Source organism: Pseudoliparis swirei, chromosome 22, assembly GCF_029220125.1.
Source record: "Pseudoliparis swirei isolate HS2019 ecotype Mariana Trench chromosome 22, NWPU_hadal_v1, whole genome shotgun sequence".
Taxonomy (NCBI): domain Eukaryota; kingdom Metazoa; phylum Chordata; class Actinopteri; order Perciformes; family Liparidae; genus Pseudoliparis; species Pseudoliparis swirei.
In genome coordinates this window covers 2,917,237-2,939,449 of record NC_079409.1, presented here as the reverse complement: position 1 = coordinate 2,939,449, position 22,213 = coordinate 2,917,237, and the positions used below count along the sequence as shown (strand labels likewise).

The 22,213-nt window shown below is 42.8% G+C and overlaps 2 protein-coding genes across 4 annotated transcripts; one reads left to right on the top strand and one right to left on the bottom strand.

Annotated features, from left to right (window-relative positions):
* The first annotated feature begins 9,415 nt into the window (after positions 1-9,415).
* On the top strand, positions 9,416-17,484 carry LOC130213209 (sialic acid-binding Ig-like lectin 5). Its single transcript, XM_056444684.1, has 10 exons — positions 9,416-9,528; positions 9,810-10,214; positions 10,447-10,743; positions 10,881-11,183; positions 11,432-11,716; positions 11,808-11,919; positions 12,646-12,715; positions 13,501-13,839; positions 14,870-14,971; positions 15,537-17,484. Exons 1-10 carry the CDS (start codon positions 9,468-9,470, stop codon positions 16,335-16,337), a joined length of 2,775 nt encoding a protein of 924 aa, XP_056300659.1. The 5' UTR covers positions 9,416-9,467; the 3' UTR covers positions 16,338-17,484.
* Positions 17,415-20,502, bottom strand: LOC130187936 (CD209 antigen-like protein C). Of its 3 annotated transcripts, XM_056405928.1 has the most exons (7): positions 20,163-20,502; positions 19,703-19,774; positions 19,453-19,542; positions 18,356-18,535; positions 18,116-18,279; positions 17,936-18,039; positions 17,415-17,862 (listed from the first exon to the last, which is right to left on the bottom strand). In XM_056405928.1, exons 1-7 carry the CDS (start codon positions 20,188-20,190, stop codon positions 17,739-17,741), a joined length of 762 nt encoding a protein of 253 aa, XP_056261903.1. In that variant the 5' UTR covers positions 20,191-20,502; the 3' UTR covers positions 17,415-17,738. The 3 variants fall into 3 exon arrangements, with proteins under 3 accessions (XP_056261903.1, XP_056261904.1, XP_056261902.1); XM_056405929.1 differs by lacking the exon at positions 19,453-19,542; XM_056405927.1 differs by lacking the exons at positions 19,453-19,542; positions 19,703-19,774; positions 20,163-20,502 and having other exon boundaries at positions 18,356-18,942.
* Between the last annotated feature and the right edge of the window lie 1,711 nt (positions 20,503-22,213).

The following is a 22,213-nucleotide window of genomic DNA, read 5'->3' as shown; positions in this document are numbered from 1 at the left end:
CAGAATAATGATCAGGTGGTCTAATAAAACCTTTTTTTCCTCAACCAAGAAGTCAAGTCACCTGCCTTTTACAGTTGAGCAGACACTCGATTCTTCCTCTGTCGGGGTACGTATTCGAGGATTGAGATATGACTCTATCACCCAGCATGAAGTCGACTTGTGAAATAGGGTGCAGCCTGGTAGTTTATGAATCCCACATCTGCATCAGCTGTTGACATTTCGTCAAGTCGGTTTCATGTCATACTTTAAAGAATAACTTTTGAAGATGACCCGTGGAGCTGTCTAACTCAGACAGCTGAAGCTTCTGTAAAGAATATATATTTTAGCTTAGCACAGCCTAGTATTGTTTGCATAAATATTATGTGTAAGATGGAAAACACTGAATGGAAGTTAAAATCTCCAGCGGAGCACTCTGGCGCCTGACTGATCTAAAGAAAGATAACAGTGACACTTGGTGAGGTTTTGTGAGCCCCCCTCCTCCACATCCACACATTCCGGAGGTGATCACGTACAAAGAGCTCTCTATACCTCAGGTCAGGGAATGGCAACAGAGACATTTACCTCACCGGGCAGATAGATAAGGGAGGGTCCAGATGCGGCCATTAGTCTCCTTCAGTCATTTATGGCCCCTCATTGACCCCTCTCACACTCATCTACTCTCACATGGGAATAGGCCCTTTGTCTGAACGACCTTCTGGGAAGATCCAGGTCCCATCCCTGTACTGATAAGACCCCCAGAGAGGAGTGAAAGACAGCTTCAAAGAGAGGAACCCAGTTAATCAACACTCTTCCTGTTTCATACTTTTCTACAAACATATGAATTCATTGGCTGGCCGAGAAGAACCAATGAAGGAGCGACAGCGATGGAAGCAGAGGAACAAGAACCAATGAGAAGACACCATCCTCTTTACCTCCGGGCAAATCAGAACTGGCCTTGATGGCTATTTAAACCGTCGCGCCCTCTGTTAAGGCGCCTCTCTCTGGTCTGAATACTCTAGGTACCAGCCGGAGGGGGGTCCATGCATGATGTCTACTTGTATCCTGATTTCTGAATAAAACGCTAACAAATGTAAAGTAAAAGTCTACCGCTGTCTTTCTTCCAGTGAGTGTCGTCCAGGTGGTGTGTCGCTGTCCAACTCCAACAAATGGTAGGAGAGCGATGGTTGTGAAAACCGGTCCAGAGACCTGAGGAGGACAGCACCTGAGATCCCAGACGGACCACTTGATCTAAGACCCGCTCCAAGAAACTGATCAAACCGCGCGTTGTCCAAATAAGGTAAGACTGAACCTGTTTATTTCAAATCAGTCAAATTGAACACTCTAAATTTGATCAGGAGTATTGGATGTGAGTATTGGAACTGCCACATTTTTGAATTAATTTAAATGATAAGATAAAGCGTAAAAAGGGAAATCACGATACAGCCTGGCATAAAAAGTCCCCAATAGGAGGCCAGTTTGATTAAGCTGGAAGCCGAGTTCGAACAGAACCCGCATTAGGAGTCCTCAACAGGAGGCCAGCGGTTAAAGCTGGAAGACGACCCCAGAAGTGTGGGCCGCATAGTGAGTCCTCAAATTTACTGAGGCCGGCCACAAGGCTGGAAGACGACCCAGAAGTGTGGGCCGCATAGTGAGTCCTCAAATTTTCTGAGGCCGGCCACAAGGCTGGAAGTCGACCCCCCGACGAAGTGTGGGCCGCATAGAAATTAAACACATGTGTATGTATAAACTGTGAATGAATGTTGAATACCGGTGGTGAATAAATGTTGTCAAAGTGGAATCAACAGAGCAAAGTCGAAACCTAACGGTGACAACGAAAGCTCTGGTCTGTTGAATTGCACGAGTGATAAATAAGGATTTAGTGTTCCGAAAGACACGTTGTCAAGTAAGAACACATTGTATGGCAATTGTGTACTACGTTTAAGAGCAGTTACGAGTTTGAGATTGAGGAGGATACTGAGAAACAACGAGGTAACTCGGCTTAACACGGCAAAAAATACAAGAGCAGAAAGGAGGGGGAGATCAGCAGAGCTGCTGCGCGGCCCCGCGGAGAAAGCATGCGCCTTCACAGAACAGCAGCCCCTCCCCTCCCCACTTAGCTGCGCGAGCCGTTCTTCACCCGGCAGGCACTCAGAGCAAGACAATAACAGAGCAGGACAGAGCAAGAACAGTGACGGAAGAATTCCTTTTGAAGATAACTATTAATTAGTAGAGTGTGCGACCATCTTTTACTTTTTGAAATGATGCTTTAAAGAAATGCATTGTTTAACCAAACTTTTAATTTTTCTTTAAATTAACTGATCAATTGCCTGGCTAGCTCAGTCGGTAGAGAATGAGACTTCTAATTCAAAGGTTGTAGGTTATTCAGTTTTAAATTGATCCCCTTTATTATTTTATATAGTCATCTATTTTATATTTTTATTATAATTTTTCCTCAGTCTCTCTTAAAGATTTGACCCCTTTCAAGCATAACTGCAGTTTTTCCCAGCCACAAGGCACCTCTCTTAGCAGTTCAGATAAAATATAAAAGAACACAACAACAACAATTAGCCCCCTTCCTCCCGTCTACCCTCCCCAACCCACACGGTCCCCAAAGATGAATCCCCAGCCGTTGAATAACGGGGGGTACGGACAGACTGACGACACACGACACCATAACGACTCCAACTATGTACCTGGTAGAGGAGACAGGACAACAGGCCCGTACTACTGCTACAACTGTGACGAGCCAGGGCATTTTGCCAGAAACTGTAAGAGGCCTAGAGGTAACTATTACGGAAGAGGAAGATACAGAGGAGGAAGTTATGGAGGACCTGGAGGTTATAATGGACCCCAGGGAAACCCTGTTCAACAACAGCAGCAGACTCCCCCTCAACAGCCCCCCCTCTACAACAACAGCAGCAAACAGCAGCACAACCACATGGACCTTGAGTCCTGTATAGTCCGTATCCAGCTCCTCCTCCAAATCCATAAGCACTGATCTATCAACAGCCACAGCAAGCCACGTTTGCACCGCTTCAAGCTTAGTTCCCTCAAACCTTATGTCCCGCAAACAGGCGGGTCAGCAGCCCATAAATGGGGCCCCACAACAGAGAGATAATATGCATAAAAGAAGCCCGTTCAGGAGTAAGAGGGGTAACAACTGGGGCAACGGAGGCTTTAGACGAGTATTAATAAATTTTTAATTATAGTCAGGCTGGACATTGGGATAATTTTTGTCCTTATCCACCACAGGGTTAGCAGTCTCAGTCAGGACCGCTTCAGTGCTCCCATAATGTCTAACCCCGCCATAACAAGCATCCAACACATAGCCACAGCCACAAGGCAATAGTGATCCACGGCACCAGGCCTGGACCAGAGACACAAAATTAGGCGTACCCAGATCCAACAGCTGACAGCGAACTGTATCCACTGAACAGAAATGTGCCACACCCACTAGTCACCCAATGATTCAACTGGAGACTAAAGAGACACTGAACAGGAAGCAAAGGGTCCAGTGGGACAGAGTAGATGATGATGACATCACACCTCTGCATGACAACATCCAGCAGTGGAGACTTTGGTTCAAAGTCCTGCATCCCTACTCGCCACCAGGGGACCAAAGACATTGTGCCCTTAACTCCTCCTTGATACAAGATGAGATCTGAATTCCTGAGGGACTGCCTGCAACACGAGATTGAGGTTCATGAAAAACCCAACTGTGGAGGCTTGGAGATCTATGCAGAGAAGCAAGGAGTAGCAGCGGCTGTTGAATGAACACCAGAGTTGCAGATTGTATGCAGTCGTTGACACCGCAGCTCCACATCACAGTGTTTGTCCAGAGTGGAGGCACAGAGAAGAACAATGGTGGAAGCAGAGGTTGAGGCTACGGACTGGGTGCACACACAAAATAAACACTGACATTACTCCACATTTGAGAACATGTACAGAATTGCACACACATCGGATGTCCAGTTAATATTAGAGACACATGCTGAGACACATGCTGAGACACACACACATAGTAGAGAGAACACTGATCATGGGGACACTGACAACATGCTAAACTTATTTCCAGACACCTTTAGGACTGAAGGGTGAACTGATGTGTGACTGATTCCGATAGCTCCCATAGAGATAGAGTTAAAACCGCATATGATTCCAATTTAATCGTCACCAGCATCCCTTAAGGATGGAACAGACTGTAGATATATTTTTTAAATCATAGAATGGTTGTTATAGGCAGGTGTAATGGAGAGGACGAGGGCTCCCTGGAATACATTAATTAATTAATTTCCTAAACCTGGAAAATGGGCCTTGATTTGGGGCCAATAAATAAATTTGTAACCCGCTCTTTAATAATTAGGCTGACTTATTATGACATTCCTAACCCAAGCACAATGATGACGCTGTGAGTTCAGACAAGACATGGTTCTCCTGCATTGATTTGACAGACGCATGCATTTTTAATTTTATTTCTCTCTTTTCTTCGAGAGGTTGACTGTTTATTAAGATTATTATTATTGAAAAGGACGAATTTAGGAATTCCATCCTATTTCAAAAGAGGGGTATGTTGATGCCAGACTATTAAGAGGAGGGCCAGACAATTACAGACTAATAGATCAGATATCAGTAGGTTTAGAATCAGTGACCCCAGAGAATCATAAAAAATATTTTTTTGAAATCATAAATATGCTTGATAAATGAAAAGATGTAATCTTATTTGTGTTCCTTCCATAGTTGTGGTGATAGTAAATGGGGTTCAACGTCGACAGATTAGAAGAAGAGCCGCCACTCCTGTACACATAACTTGCTAGTGTTTGATCACATCCCATATAGTGCACACATGCACACACTCAAGGTATAGAGTTACAAGACGCATCAGGTCCGACAACGGAACACATTTTAACAACAAACTGCTGGGGAAAGTTGATATGCACTGGGCATAACCTACAAGTTTGGGTCTGTATATCACCCTCAGTCTCAAGGATTGGTTGAGAGAGCCAATCAAATCATTAAAAGGAAAATGTGCGAAGGCGCTTCCACTAGGTACTGATGACCATGAGATCATTACCAGGGGGGAAGACGTCACCAAGTGAGTTGTTAACAGGAAGAAGTATGCCAGAGCCACCCAGAGATGGAGGTCATATGCCACCTCTGGATGTCTGCAAAATTGAAATGTCAGAATACATAAAAGCTCTAATTTCTCTCTCACCAAAACTCTCTCAAACCAGGTTGTTCGAGCCCAGACGATCGATCAGGAGGCAGCAGAGCCAACCAAAGTAAAAGTAGGTGACTGGGTCAGGGTCAGCGTTCACAAGAGAAAGTGGACTGAGCCTAGGTGGACTGGTCTGTACGAAGTGAAGGAGGTTACTTCACACATGGTCCAGGTCAAGGGTAAGGCAGAGGCACCTTGACACCACCTGACACATTGTGCCCCAGCCACCTGTCCAACAAGGACATTGACAGAAACACAATCAGATCTAAAAATGTTGATGCCACAGAGGTCGTTCCGTAGGTGTTTCGGGGATCCTGGTAGCCCAGCTAGAAGGTCCCCCCGCAAACCACTATAGGAATAGTTGTGAATGAGCCAAAATGTTCTAATAGTCATGGGACTAACCCTTGCCATTATCGTAGGATTAGTCATGTGAGGTTTAGAGAAGAACCTGCCAAAAAAGACATTATAATAGAAAAGATTAGGGAGAACATTGTTTTTAATGTATGTTGCATGAGAGTGACTGCATGTTAGTATTATAGATTGACGAAGCCAGTTGAATTACGTGAAGTGACTTAGAATAACAAAGACAGGACGTTTATGATGAAAATGATTTTAATGCGGACAATAACAAGGACAGGACTTTTATTGTGAAAATGATTTTAATGCGGACAATAACAAAGACGAGACTCTTATTTTGAAAATACTTGGTTAGCGACTTGACCGGAAGTGACGTTTTGACCGTGGGTTAGTGACATTTGACCCCTCCATTGTTCTAGCGGAACTTTGAACTAATCACTAGGTGTTAAAGGCTGGACTCACCTTTGAGTGAGGATTGGCTGATTTTGAGTCTAAGACTCTGGGGATTAGAGATAGCGGGGTCTCATCAACAGATATCTCGACGCCGGAAGGCTGAGGAAGCAGAGGAGCCGGGAGCCAATGAAGAGCACGCTCTACCACCCACGATGCTGCACATGGGAGTCATGTCGTATCCAGGGCCCATGCGACACCAGTGGAAGAAGAACAACAAGCCTGACCAGGACGATCCAGACGAAATCAAGTTCGAGACCACCGGATAAAAGACCCCATCGACAGCCGGAGGAGACGCTGAAGAGGACCAGAGGACCAGAGGACCAGAGGGACCAGAGGGACCAGAAGGACCAGAAGGACCAGAAGGACCAGAAGGACCAGAAGGACCAGAAGGACCAGAAGGACTTCCAGACCCAGACCGGGTTGAAGCAGGCGAGTTGCAGAGGAGACCAGACCCACAGGTCGCAGACGAGTACCAGGATGAAGCAGATGACGCAGATGAGTTGCAGCGGGGACCGGATCGTCAACTGGTTATCAGGATGCCAACCTGCTACTCACCAGCCGCTAGGATACAAGACCCAGGCCTGCCTGACCACTCTCAATTTCACCTCTTTCCTTCGACACCTGCACATTACAGATTTAACGCACACAGACCTACTGACTTCCCTAGGATGGAAGATCTAAGAGGGTGGGTCGGAGTACCACATGACAGAAACCATGCCCCTATTCCCATCACTAACAGAGAGAGACTCTCTCCCCGAGAAATAGGTATCTTACAGGTCTTATGGGACCTTAATCTAGGCAACGAAAGATCATATTTCAGGAGACTCATTCACGTCAAATGGCAGAGCTAAGACAGGACGAGGAGACCAGGACACATAGCCACTTAGGGAGGCCAGGCCATTACAAGATCTGGCATAAAGAGGGAAATAAATATTCCCGGAGGAAGGGTTCACATCCAGCGGATGTGAAAAGAGGGATTTGTAAAGAATATATATTGTAGCTTAGCACAGCCTAGTATTGTTTGCATAAATATTATGTGTAAGATGGAAAACACTGAATGGAAGTTAAAATCTCCAGCGGAGCACTCTGGCGCCTGACTGATCTAAAGAAAGATAACAGTGACACTTGGTGAGGTTTTGTGAGCCCCCCTCCTCCACATCCACACATTCCGGAGGTGATCACGTACAAAGAGCTCTCTATACCTCAGGTCAGGGAATGGCAACAGAGACATTTACCTCACCGGGCAGATAGATAAGGGAGGGTCCAGATGCGGCCATTAGTCTCCTTCAGTCATTTATGGCCCCTCATTGACCCCTCTCACACTCATCTACTCTCACATGGGAATAGGCCCTTTGTCTGAACGACCTTCTGGGAAGATCCAGGTCCCATCCCTGTACTGATAAGACCCCCAGAGAGGAGTGAAAGACAGCTTCAAAGAGAGGAACCCAGTTAATCAACACTCTTCCTGTTTCATACTTTTCTACAAACATATGAATTCATTGGCTGGCCGAGAAGAACCAATGAAGGAGCGACAGCGATGGAAGCAGAGGAACAAGAACTAATGAGAAGACACCATCCTCTTTACCTCCGGGCCAATCAGAACTGGCCTTGATGGCTATTTAAACCGTCGCGCCCTCTGTTAAGGCGCCTCTCTCTGGTCTGAATACTCTAGGTACCAGCCGGAGGGGGGTCCATGCATGATGTCTACTTGTATCCTGATTTCTGAATAAAACGCTAACAAATGTAAAGTAAAAGTCTACCGCTGTCTTTCTTCCAGTGAGTGTCGTCCAGGTGGTGTGTTGCTGTCCAACTCCAACACTTCATATTAACTTCAGCTGAATTTAATGACGCATGTTTTCACAGAATGAGGACTGCAGATTTAGTTTCCATCTATTGAACTGGAATTTAATCTGGATGGGATTCTTCAAGGAAACTATCGTAGGAATGTTCATGTTCATATGCATGTTAGTTTGGGAAAAAAGGACTCTCCTCTAAACGTGTGGATTTGTATGCATTAATTTAAAATAAAATATGAAAAGTTGTTGAACTACAAATTGCAGATTAGTACGCCCTTTATAATACAAATTAAAGTTTTTAGCTTTTTGGATTGTTTCCGCTTTTTTAAACTGATGACATGTTCGGCCCAATGCGTCTCTACACACTTGTTAATGTTATTTCAGGAAGACGTAGATTACTTCCCTTTTTTAATGTGTTACCGGAATCATTTATTAATTTAAACAGAAAATGCATTTACTTCTGTTGGGGATGAAATCTTGAGTTTTCAGTTATTGTGAAAACTTTTTTCCTACATTCTGTAATATTGACCGGATATGTAGGAGTGTTCAATATGCAGGCTAATAGAAGCTGATCATGACAAACGTGGAACCAGTTAGCAGCTAAATATAGTTATAGTTAGAATCTACCATCTCAACGTGTCAACAGGAAGTTATTAGAAAGAATACAGTGATGCCATGTAAGGCAATGTTTCAATACAGAATCACTTGAGAGACTTTTCTGAGAACACAACTTCAAGATGTTGCACAATATACTGTAAAAAATATACTTGCAGTTGAATTAGGAACTAGGATTTTAAAAAATACTGCCGGTATGCACTTAATTAGACTTGGCAGTTCTAATACAGACCATTCGAATGCATGCACATCCACCACCCTCCCACCATGCACATGTATGTGTTGTTTTGTTTATTACATTATAGAAAAATAGCTGGTAAAGGAGAAATTTGGTTTCTTAAGGTGACACAAGTTTCTCTAACATGTGGTACTTCCTCTTTCTCAGAATTCCTCAACCATTTATAGTCCTGAAGAAGATTTTAAAAAAGGAAGTCATTCTCATTTCATGATTCAGTGTTAAAGTTTCACATTATTAACTTGATATTTAATATATATGACAACACCATACAGATTTGTGAGTGTGGCAGTCCAACGAGGGCCAGCAGTGTGAAGAGAAACTTCCTTGAAAATTGTTGTAGCGCAAAGAGGAACGAAGTACAAAAGGAAGACGAAGAGAGGAAGACGAAGAGAGGAAGAGTCGGCTCCGAGACGCACAGCAGACATCACTGAGGTGAGAAGAGAGCAGAACGACACCAAAAGAGGTAAAACACGTTACCTCACTTTTAAAATCATCTTGTTAAATTGTAAATGGAAACTTTAATTCATAATTAATAAATTTGTCCTTACCAATGTAATTTAATTATTTTTATAATTCCTTGAATAATGTGTAGATTTTATTGGTGGGGTTGAGGCAATTGTAGCTGCTCCAGATAATTAAACTATTTATTTAGCAGTTTTATAGAATATATTCAGTATTACATTCATCACACGTGAACCTTCAACATATTATTTAAATATAACTGTGGAGATGTTTCTGCTCCAGTTTCATGCAGTGAAACATTTGAACGTTTCTGAAAGGAACCGACAGCGACCGGCTCAATCATCGGATCAGGATGTTTGTTCTCATCTGGACGGCTCTGCTCTTCTGTGTGAGAGACGTCACTGCTGACACAGGTTTCATCTTTTATTATTATCTTGTGATGATGCCAACAACTAAATTATGAATAAATTACTGAATGGATTTGCCATGATAAATGTCCTGATTCAAAACATCTATTGGCTCACTGGGGAACTTTAGGGTTAATGGATATAATTGTATAATATATAGTATATATACTACTTGTATACCAGAGTTATTAAATGTGAACATATATGTTACATACTGAAAATAGCTCATTTATTAAATATCATGAACTCTTACCAAGATGTTTTTGTCTCACTGTTTCCATTAACAGGAGAATCAGTGAAGGGATTACAAACATGTGGCAAAGGATTCTGTATCACTCTCAGTGAAGGAGAAATCACAGCAGAGGCTGGACTCTGTGTTGTGATACCGTGTTCTTTCACTACTGGTCATGGATTTACACCCCAATATATGGTGTGGTTCAAATGTGAACCATTTAAAACCAAATGTGGAGACATTATATTCCACACTAACAAGAATAACAAAAAAGTTCAGTCTGAGTTCTTAGGACGAGTTTCACTGTTGGAGCCTGACGTGATGAAGAGGAACTGCAGCATCATCATCAATAATCTCACTGAGTCCGACTCTGGATTTTATCAACTCAGAGTTAATGGTGCCACGAAAGATAAAAAAGACGGATTTACATTCTCTACAAGAGCAACTGTCTCTGTTAAAGGTATGAAGAGCTACAACAAATACATATATTGAAGATGTTCATTATATTCAACATCTTTTCTGTATTTATAGTGTAAATTAAATAATGTTGAATAATCATGAAATAATTACATGTGTCTGTGGGCAACAAGTAGAAACTGCAACTCTGATATATCTAGATGTATCAGATTATTTAAGCCTGAATTTAAGTGAACTGCTCCCCTGATTCCACTCATAGACTGCTCTCCCTTCAGCTCTTACCCAGAAGCCCTCAGTGCTGATTCCTCCTCTGACTGAGGGGCGGAAGGCCACACTGACCTGCACTGCTCCTGGTCTCTGCTCTGGTTCTGATCCAGAAATCACCTGGAGGTGGAGAGGAGCAGGAGAGAAGGACTCTCACATCACAGGAAACATCACTGGTGTCACACAGAGACGCAGTTCAACGTTGACCTTTAACCCTTCAGCTGAACACCACGGCACCAATGTCACCTGTAAGGTCAGCTTCACAAGCAGCATCACTACAGAGGAGACAGAGACTCTGAATGTGGCCTGTGAGTACATCAGATACTGCACACTTTATTCTGTACCTTTATTCTTTTACCATCTAACATGTTTTCCAACACATGTGCTCTCATGTAATTTCTAATGTTTTTCTGAGCATAACACAGTGTGTCGTGTTGTCTCACAGATGTGAAGGACCTTAGAACAACTGGGAATACAAGCGTGGAGGAGGGCGAGACTCTGAATCTGACCTGCAGTGTTGAAAGTTTCCCTCCAGCTCTCATCACGTGGACAATGTCTTCTGAGACAAACGGGCACAATGAGACGGAGAGGACTCTGCAGAACGACACTGAGTCCTTCATGCAGACAGGAAGTGGAACGAACACTTTGTCCATCTCTAATGTGACGGCAGACGCTTCTGGGAAATACATGTGCAGAGCAAAATATCTGAATATAACCCTGGTGAAGAGTGTTGATGTAAAAGTCATATGTAAGTCTATACGCCTACAGCTGAACATGTATCGTAGTATAGACAGAGACTCTGAATGTGGCCTGTGAGTACATCAGATACTGCACACTTTATTCTGTACCTTTATTCTTCTAACATCCAACATGTATTCTCATATTTGTCATTTTGATGGTAAGTGTGATTGGATTTTTACAACATAACGTCTCTCTCCACACTTCACACTATCAGCATTTCGTTGTGACATTGAGATTCTGCTTGTGTGCTTACAGGGTTTTCAAACATCTCAAAAAGCTCCGGGTGTGAGGTCCAGTCGGGGGTCCTGACCTGTGTGTGCGTCAGCGAGGGGTTTCCTCTTCCCACCATCACATGGCCGCTGTTGGAGTCTCACGCTGAGCACTCTGTCACTACCAGTAAGTCAGGCCGCACCGTCGTCAGCGTCACTGTTTCTGTGAAGGATCGCAACGACACTACTGTTGAGTGTGTCAGCAGCAATGCACTCTGGGAAGCAAAAGAAAACCTCACGGTCAGCAGAATAAAGGAGTCGAAACTAGACGGTAAGTTTTGACCTCCTCGACTCTAGAGCACTACTTTTTATGAAAAAGAAGCAGCAATCAGGACGTAACATTCAGTTCCTCTTCGTTCCAGATCTGCTCTACACATATTTAATAACCTTCGTACAGCCTCAAGTCATCGTTGCCTTTCTGATTGGGACATTCCTTTCAGCTGCCACCTGCTGTTTGGCCCTAAAATGCTGCAGGTACTCTTTTTTATTATGTATTATGCCTGCATAACTGTGCTTCTTATTGACGTCCGTGCATATCTTTTCTTATTTTTTATGAAAAGTTCAAGGCACTATTATTTATATATTATTAGTCTTTAAGAAACACAACAGTTTTGTTTTAGCATTCTCGATTAATTTTACAGCAAATCATGAATATTTGACAGAAATGCAAACCATAATTCAAGGAAAACTGCTCAAGTTTTTTATATGTTCTTCCAAAATACAAGCGTGTATTAACATCTAAATGTAGTATACATAAGCTTTAATATGGTTGTGTTGTGAGGGTTGTGTCTTATTTATTTTCCATTGTTATAATATAGTTTTTTGGCAACTTAACAGAGATTTCATAATTCAAAATGAAATCGTCACAGGTAGTAAGGGAGAAGGCCATCGGCTTTGTTTGAACCCAAAACATTTTTAAATATAGGACAGTTTATGTTGTGGCATAATGCACCATTATGCCACAACATAAACTGTCCTATATTTAAGCTATAAATACAAAATAAAAAAGATTCAAGTTTAAATAAAGGTTATATGAAAAATGTCATCAGTCGTGGGCTGAAATATTCCAAATTACATGTGTGGCTTTTATTTATTTATTTATTCATATAACATTTTTAGTAGTGACTTTGATTCAATAATTATTGCTTGTTCATTGTTTATTTGAAACATTTGTTCTTGTTTGATTACTTTTCTCCCCAGAAGTAAACAGAAGAACTCTGGTGATACGGCTGAGGCTCTGGAGATGGTGAAGACTCGAAGGCTTGCTCTGGTATTTATATGAACACACATATATATATATATATATTCACACTACCGTTAAAAGTTTGGGGTAACTTAGAAATTTTCTTATTTTTAGAAAAAAACAGTTTTTTTCAATGAAGATAACATTACATTTATATTTAATATTTTAATATTAATATTTAATAATTCAAATAAAATGTTTTAACCTTGTCAATGTCTTGACAATGTTTTCTATTCATTTTGCAATTCATTTGATAAATAAAAGTGAGTTTTCATCGAAAACACGAAATTGTCTGGGTGACCCCAAACTTTTGAACGGTAGTATATATATTTGTATATATTTATATATATATATATATATATATATATATATATATTTGTATATATTTATATATATATTTTTTAAATTATATAGTAATATATATTTGTATATATATATATATGTATATGTATATATATTTATATATATGTATATATATATATTTGTATATATATATGCAGTATATTTGTTAAATGTTCGCTGAAAGCCTTGTGAGGAGACACGTATTACCGTTGTTTTCCTTTTGTTTCACTTATACTTCACACCTTCATCTTTGTAACTCTGCAATGCTGTTGTGAGTGTCGCCTGATTTTAAAAAGCCGGCAGTCTGAACTACAATTATGAAGAAAAGGTCATTTTAACGGCTTACAGATGATATAGTTTATTGTTTCAAGCTGAATTAAAAGGAAGAAGGAACCCGTTGTAGCCTGGATGTACACAAGTCACGTATCAGTTGAGTAAAGGATTTATAATTTCCTAATTTCCCCTGACAGATCGATGCCGGTCAAGGAGTGGAAGGCGACCAAGAGAAGTCTGAAGAAGGAGCTCAGGCTGCCGGCGGTGACGTGGAGCCAAGAGAGGCGGAGTACTCCGACGTCAAGTTTTCCTTGCTGAAAAGGAAGAGTCCCACAGGGGAAGAGGTCATACAAGAGACCACAGACTCAGAGTACGCCGAGATTAAGAAAGAGAACAGGGCGGAGGGCAGGAAAGAGGAGGAAGAGAAGGAGGCAAAACGGTGTATGCCGAAGGAGAAGGAGGAGGGAGGGCAGGATGTGGCAGTGTACTCCAATGTGAATGAAATAATGGCTGAGGAAGAAGGACTGTGTAGCTTGGTGGAGTGACTGGGAAATTAACTATTACCCCAAAGGTTGCAGATGTTGGAGGAAGCAAATAAGTACAGTTAAAAGAAGTGAGAGAAGAAGAATAGTGTAAGTAATGTGTTGTCAGTACTTAAATATGTATAGGCTAAAAGAAGTGGACAGATGTTGGGCACAGGTGTGTTTTAAAGGGGTTCTTGGCAGAAAAGAGATGCGACGGCAGAGCAATTAAGGTTATATTGCTATATATTATATGTGTAGCCGTGGCTCATGAAGTAAAGCGGCCGAGTGGTCCAGACAGACACTGGACCCTGAATGTGTCATTTGTTTGATAGAATCTGATTTAAATGCTGTTTGACGTGATCTGTATGAAGTATTCAAACGTATCGATGCCTGTCAGAGTATCCTCAGTGCTCTGCTGGGCCTCCAGTGCTCTGGTGTTTGCAGGTGAATTTTGTTGTTGTTGTTGTTGTTGTTGCTGCTGCTGCTTTTTTGCTTTGCGCACAAATAAAGCTCATTCCTGCAATGAAAAAAGTTCTCTGAGTTTCATTTTGTTTTTAGGAATAAACAATGGAATATAATGCCACAAATATTCCCCAGATATATATATATATATTAATATATATTAATATATATATATATTAATATGTATATTAATATATATATGTATATATTAATATATGTATATATATATTAATATATCCTAAATGAGGGGATTGTGACCCTTTCGTCAACATTGTGGACAGTGAGGAGAACAAAAGTATTTAGTAAACATTGTTGTTTGTTACTATATGGCGATACTGATACATTTTAGCATCCTTTATTTTCTGTAATTTTAGCTGTAGCAATACGAATAATGTGAGCTATTTATATAATTTAAAACAAATGCTAATCTTGCATGAATGATGCCAGTATCTTCATTGATGTGCCTTCTTGCAGAGCTTTACATACACAGTGAGCATGAATGTGCTTCAGGTGGTTGTAGATTAAGGCCGAGCTAACGGGATTAAAATGTTCCACGAGCTTTACAGGCACCTTGAAATAGATCAGCCCGACTCGGCTGCTGTCAGAGCCGCAGAGGAACCAGCAGCTGACGACTGAGAAAACAAACACGTCAACCACAGGGCTGCTCCGCCTCCATCCGCCGGTGAGTGTATGCAGTGTTGTGTTGAATTAAAACTTTGCATTGCCAAAAATAATGTGTATTATATTGCTTTTAAAAATGGCCAATTCCTGCACTTTATGATTTTTACATGGATTGTGATGTTTGCTTTTTTTTTATGGACTGTTCAAAACCTTAATTTCAAGTTCAAAATGTTTAAATTAAAACAAAAAAAGCATACAAAAGTGCAGCAATAATAATACTTATCATGATGGTTACTTGGTGTGCAGGTCTATCTGTTTTAATTCAGTTAGATATGTATTTGATCCAGCATCCATCCTATTGGACAAGGGGTGTGGCTCTTTTTTTTCTTCTTATTTAAATAGTAAGCCCACCAGTGGTGAATAAGCAGTTTTCCAGTTACACCAGTAACATAATTAACTTAAATATTTAGGTCACATTTGAAAAGCTGCCACTTTGATCTGTTTTTTATTGATACGTTAGCTCCTGTCTCCACTTAGCAGGGTGCTCAGGTAGATCAGTTTGAATGCAGACGTCCTTTTCATTTCATCTTCCTGCTCTGTGGTTCATTATTTTATAAACACTGCAGTCTCTTCTCACAGAAATGGCCGATGTCTTCAGAAGCCTGAACCTCCTTGAGACCCTCAAAGAGTCCGTAGAGCGCAACAAGTTATCAGATGTCAAGGATGCAGTGGAAGATCTCCTGATCAGCCGGCTCAACTTGGCTGTGATCGGGGAGCGCGGCGATGAAAAGGACACCTTCATCAACTCCCTGCGTGGCCTCGGCTCCGTCGCCCTGGAGGACGTGGCCGGCTACCCGAACCCGAGACACCCGGACTTCCGCCTGTGGGATCTGCCGCCTGCCCCGTCCACGTCTCCATTTGAACCCAAGGGATACATGGAGCGGGTTCGGTTCGCCCGCTACAATGCCGTCTTCATGACCTTCAGCCAGGCGCCCCAAGCCAACGCCGTGGAGGTGTTCCTCGAGGCCCGGTACTTCCTCCTCTTGGCTTCGGCGATGGGCAACGAAACACACCTGGAGGGGACGAGGAAAGCCAGTTTAGAAGCGCTGGCGTCACAGGGCGTGGCACGGCCGAAAGTCTACCTGGTGCGGCCCGCCGCCTTGGAGAAGTTGGACTTCCCCGGCCTGTTGGAGGACATGGGACGAGACCTTCCGGAGATCCGAGCCCACGCACTTCTCCTGGCTCTCCCGACGCTCACCTCCACCGTGGTCACTCAGAAGAAGGAGGCGTTCAAAGCCCTGGTGTGGGCGGCGGCCTCGCTATCCGGCGGGGTGTCGGCTATCCCCGTTCCCTTCGTGGCCTCCATGGTGGACTGCAGCGTCGCGCTGAGGATTCTCGGCAAAGCCCAGTTAGGTCCGTGTACGTAATGTTAGTTTGTTTTTTCGTTTCATTCCAAATACGGAATACGGAAATCACGTGGTTTTTTCGTTTTCCGTTTGAAAACCAAAAACGGAAAAACGGAATACCACCTCCTTAAAATGAAAGTCAAAATAAAAGCCAGTGATACATATTCGTATTACAGTAACCTTAGAAGAATATTAATTAATCAATATAAAGAATAAATAATTAAACGGGGATATTTTAACGATGCAAACACATAGCAGGGTAACGTGAGAAGAATATTAATTAGTCAATATAAAGAATAAAGAATTAAACCTGGATATGTTAGCAACAGTGGTGACGACGGGAAGTTTACTATTCATGTACACAGCAAGAATCACCTTCTCACTTAATCGTTGCATTGTTTGATGCAACACAGTTCCTAATATAGATTAATCAAAGTAATGTTTCTGTGCAGAGTTGTTGCTGTTATTATATGTATATTTCCACATCGGGACGAAAAAAAGTCACACTGTCTATCTATCCATCCATCTATCTATCTATATCTATCTATATCTATCTACCTATCTATCTGTCTATCTATCCATCCATATCTATCTATCTATATCTATCTATATCTATCTGTCTATCTATCCATCCATCCCTCCATCTAGTGTATATATCTATCAATCTATCCATCCATATATCCATCCATCCATCTATTCGTTCATCCATCTAGTGTTTTTTATCCATCCATCCATCTATCCATCCATCCATCCATTTGATCTCTTTTCTTCCCAAGTGCTGTTTTTTCTGTGGCTTTTTTACCATTTGATCTGCCACCTGAGCTTTTATTTTGTAAAGCTTCATTTGATCTGCCTTGTGAGCTTTTATTTTGTAAAGCTTCATTTTATCTGCCTCGTGAGCTTTTATTTTGTAAAGCTTCAGTGCATTCTGTTTGGAGGTTGACTGTTTGTTGTTTCGTCGCTTGGTTGTGGGAAAGGGGAAGTAGATTCTGCACAATGTCTCTTATCTTACACAAGAGGAACCGGAAATGTACATTTCGTCGCAGCCCTATGTGCCAAAGAGCAAAATGTCAAAGACAACAACAACAACAACAACAATGTGTTCCGGTATTTTTATTCAACGTAATAAGAGGAAAGCTTCTGGATATAAAGCACATATTCTACTGTCCCCTCTGCATATCAACTTTTGTTTTTACATTCTTTACAAATACACATTCTGAACCCGTCTGCGATGCTGCAGCGCTCTCTCGTGGCCAATCAGAGGCGACCATTTAAAATGTCACATGACAAAGGAGAAACATTTAATCCGGACGTCTCTAATGAAGACGCACGCAGAAACAACCACACACATGCGCACATGTCGGTATTCTTACACAGTTAATTCACCTGTTTAGATATTCTCAAGTAGGAAGTGTGAGAAGTTCACACGGATAAAGCGTCCTGGACGCAGATCCATTGCTTACGGAGGTCACAGCTCACTGAGCTCCATCCTTCACCCTGGGTTGAGACAGCACAGTGACCGTCAACAGGAGGTCCATTCCAGGAGCTGGAGGAACAACATGGTGTTTAGAACAGAGGCTCAGAGGACATGTGACTCAGGGCTGGAGGACGTGTCTTACGTTTGATTCAGCTCAGTTCCATCGATCCACTTCCATTTCCCATCTTCAACTCTCAGGCCAATCCAGTCTCCAACGTCCCCATAGCTGTACTTATCGATTATGTTCTAACGCACCAGAAACAGTCATCAGACACGGAATGTAACCATTGTGTCGTGAACATTCCCTCAGTTCTCCCGTTACCTTTCCATCTTCAGTGAGTACAACAGGAAAATCTGCATTTCTTTCTCTGCAGTATTCTCGAGCTTCTGTCCAGGTTTTCCCACCAGGAGGATTAGGGTTAATAGTCACGTAGCAGCTCTTCTGGTTGAGTGACCAGCCCTTCCTACACGCTTCACACTTTCCCTCTGAAAGGACAGAGACCAAACAATAAACACCTTCATTGTGATGACGTCATGGGTCATTAAAGGAACGTGCTCATACCGGCATTGTGGATGCAGTAGGTATCGATGCTCCACTGAGCTCTGCTGATGTTGAGCTCAGTCCAGTTGGTCTCCATATCTTGTATGGTGTTCCTCTGCCTCTTCAGGTCCTGGTTCTGCGTCTTCAGGTTCAGGTTGTCTGCCTTCAGCTTGGCGTCGTTTTCAGAAATGACAGAAGTAACTGCGGTTACAAACGTAAGAAAACACAAAGAAACCTGTTTTACATCGGTAACCATCGTAAAACTAACGATAACCATCAAAAAACTAACGATAACCATCCTTAAACTAACGATAACCATCCTTAAACTAACGGTTACCATCGTTAAACTAACGGTTACCATCGTTAAACTAACGTTAGCCATCCTTAAACTAACGATAACCAACATTAAACTAACAGTAACCATCGTTAAACTAACGATAACCAACATTAAACTAACGATAACCAACATTAAACTAACGGTTACCATCGTTAAACTAACGATAAGCAACATTAAACTTACGGTAACCATCGTTAAACTAACGGTAACCATCGTTAAACTAACAATAACCAACATTAAACTAACGATAACCAACATTAAACTAACAGTAACCATCGTTAAACTAACGGTAACCATCGTTAAACAAACAGTAACCATCGTTAAACTAACAATAACCAACATTAAACTAACGAGAACCAACATTAAACTAACAGTAACCATCGTTAAACTAACGGTAACCATCGTTAAACTAACAATAACCAACATTAAACTAGCGGTAACCATCGTTAAACTAACGTTAACCAACATTAAACTAACGGTTACCATCGTTAAACTAACGTTAACCATCCTTAAACTAATGTTAACCATCCTTAAACTAACGGTTACCATCGCTAAACTAGCGGTAACCTTCATTAAACTATATAAGATATATACGTTATGGGTTCATGTGTCTATCTTCTCAGTCGGTGTCTTTCTAGTACAAAATGTCCTCTCTGCATCACAACGAGTGAATTTGCAAAGAAGGTGAAGAAGTTTGTATTGATGGTTTCAAGCTGAGGCCACACGTTCAGATGAAGTACCACCGAGCGGCGGAGGAGAAGCTGCTCGTCGTGGGACTCACAGTGGAGACGAAGGCCCAGGATGAGCACCAGCACCAGCCAACACGCCGCGATCACTAGAGGAGACCGAGAGAAGAAGAGGAACCTCCGGTCTGGACAGACGGGTTCGTGAGGTTCATTTATCTCAGGCCAATGAGATGTACGAGTTTTTTAATCGAGAACAGAAGGATCTGATCTCGTCAACATTCACAGGTTTCATGTTGCTCGCTCTTCTCCATCAGGTGAGATGTATGAAGTGTGTTCATAACGCACCTGGAGCGGCTGCCACTGGCTCCACACTGCGGACTGCTTCATTGACATAGTCAGCTTCCTCTGGGACTTCCTCTGAATGATTAACAGATCAAACACAAATATTTATACGCAGTTTTATCCCAATATGTTGAGCACACTGATCCAACATGAATTATTGAAAGTCAAAGCATCAGAAGCAAACTCCAACAATATGCAATATGGACTTTAAGTTTGTTGCTCTGAGAAAACTCAAATCACCAGCTTGTTCCTCACTCTGAGCGAATAGGATTCATCACATCTGAAGGCTCCCAGTGTGTTGATCAGAGTGGAAACACAACATGAAAGATACACCATGAAACACAACGTTACATCTGTAATGCTGTTGGCGTTCGGGTCACCAGAAGCATCCCTGTGGTGCACACAGAGGGACGCTATTCAGTCTGACATGCAGACACATGAACATTACTCTCTCTGAAAGTACCTGTTCCATCCGGTGGGCTTGTGTTCATCCTGAGGAAACGCTTGAAGACCCTCAGCTGTTCTGAAGGAGCCGTTAGATCCGCTCTGACCGTCTTGAGAGCACTTCTGCTTTGAGGCTTCGACTGTCCGGACTTTTAGGTTCTCACCAACTCTGCTGCAACTTCCTTTATTACATTCCGGCTCGTGAACCCTATGATTCAATATAACAGACTAAAAGCCATCCAGGGATGTGGGGAACATAGCAAATAGAGATGTGGAGTAGTGTGTAGTAGTGTAGTAGTGAGTGTGTAGTAGTGAGTGTGTAGTAGTGTAGTAGTGAGTGTGTAGTAGTGAGTGTGTAGTAGTGAGTAGTGAGGTCAGAGGAGTGTAGTAGTGAGTGTGTAGTAGTGAGTAGTGTAGTAGTGAGTGTGTAGTAGTGAGTGAGGTGAGGGTAGTGGTGTGTGTGGTGAGTGTAGTGTGTGGTGTAGTTGGGGTGTGGTGAGTAGTGGTGGTGTAGTAGTGAGTAGTGTAGTAGTGAGTGTGTAGTAGTGAGTGTGTAGTAGTGTAGTAGTGAGTGTAGTAGTGAGTGTGTAGTAGTGAGTGTGTAGTAGTGTGGTGAGTGGTGGTAGTAGTAGTGGTGGTGTGTAGGGGTGAGTGTGTGGTGAGTGAGGTGTAGTAGTGAGGTGGTGTAGTAGTGTAGGTGAGTGTAGGTGGTGAGTGGTGTAGTAGTGAGTGTGGTAGTGATTGTAGTGGTGGTGTAGTGGTGGGTAGTGAGGTGTGATGGTGGTGGTGTGTGGTGAGTAATGGTGGTGTGGTGGTGAGTGGTGTGAGTGTAGTGGTGTGGTGGTAGTGAGTGGTGGTAGTAGTGGTGTGTAGGTGTGTGGCAGTGAGGTGTAGTGGTGAGTGTGTGGTGGTGTAGTAGGTGGGTGTGTGTGAGTGGTGGTGGTGAGTGTGTGTAGTGGTAGTGAGTGTAGTAGTGAGTGGTGTGGTAGTGGGTGTGTGAGTGTGTAGTGAGTGTGTGGTGTGGTGGTGAGGTGTGTGTGGTGGGGTAGTGGTGTAGTGAGTGTGTGTGTGGTGTGTGGGTGGTGTGTAGGTGGTGTAGTAGTGTGGTGTGTGGTGAGTGTGTGGAGTGGTGGTGGTGTGTGTGTAGTGGTGTAGTAGTGGTGTGTAGTGGTGTGGTGTAGTGGTGTGTAGTGGTGAGTGTGTGGTGTGTAGTAGTGGTGTGTAGTGAGTGGTGTGGGTGTGGTGTAGTGAGTGGTGTGAGGGTGAGTGTAGTGGTGGGTGTGTGGTGTGTAGGTGGTGTAGTGGTGTGTGGTGGTGGCAGTGGTGGAGTGTGTGTAGTGGTGGTGTGTGGTAGTGTGTAGTGGTGGTGTGGTGGTGGGTGTAGGTGTGTGTGGTGTGTGGTAGTGAGTGGTGTAGTGGTGGGTGTGTTGACAGTGGTGTGGTGGAGTGGTAGTAGTGAGGGTGTGTGGTGTAGTAGTGGGTGTGTGGTGGTGTGTGGCAGTGAGTGTAGCGTGGTGGGGTGTGTGTAGTGAGTGAGTGTGTAGTAGTGGGTGTGTGGTGGTGTGTGTGGGTGTGTAGTAGTGGTGTGTAGTAGTGTGGTAGTGGTGGTGGTGTGTGGTGGAGTGTAGTGGTGGGTGTGTGGTGTGTAGTGAGTGAGTAAGTGTGTAGTAGTGTAGTAGTGAGTGTGTGTGAGGTGTGTGGTGTGTAGTGGTGGTGTGTGGTAGTGTGGTGGTGTAGTGGTGGTGTGTGGTGAGGTGTAGTGGTGAGTGGTGAGGGTGTGTAGTAGTGGTGGTGTAGTGTATTGGTGTGGTGAGTGTGTAGTAGTGAGTGTGTAGTAGTGTGTAGCAGTGAGTGTGTAGTAGTGAGTGTGTAGTAGTGTAGTAGTGAGTGTGTAGTAGTGAGTGTAGTGAGGTGTGTTGGTGAGTGTGTGTTAGCCAGTGAGTGTGTAGTAGTGAGTGTGTAGTAGTGTAGTAGTGAGTGTGTAGTAGTGTAGTAGTGAGTGTGTAGTAGTGAGTGTGTAGTAGTGAGTGTGTAGTAGTGAGTGTGTGTGGTGGTGTAGCAAGTGTGTGA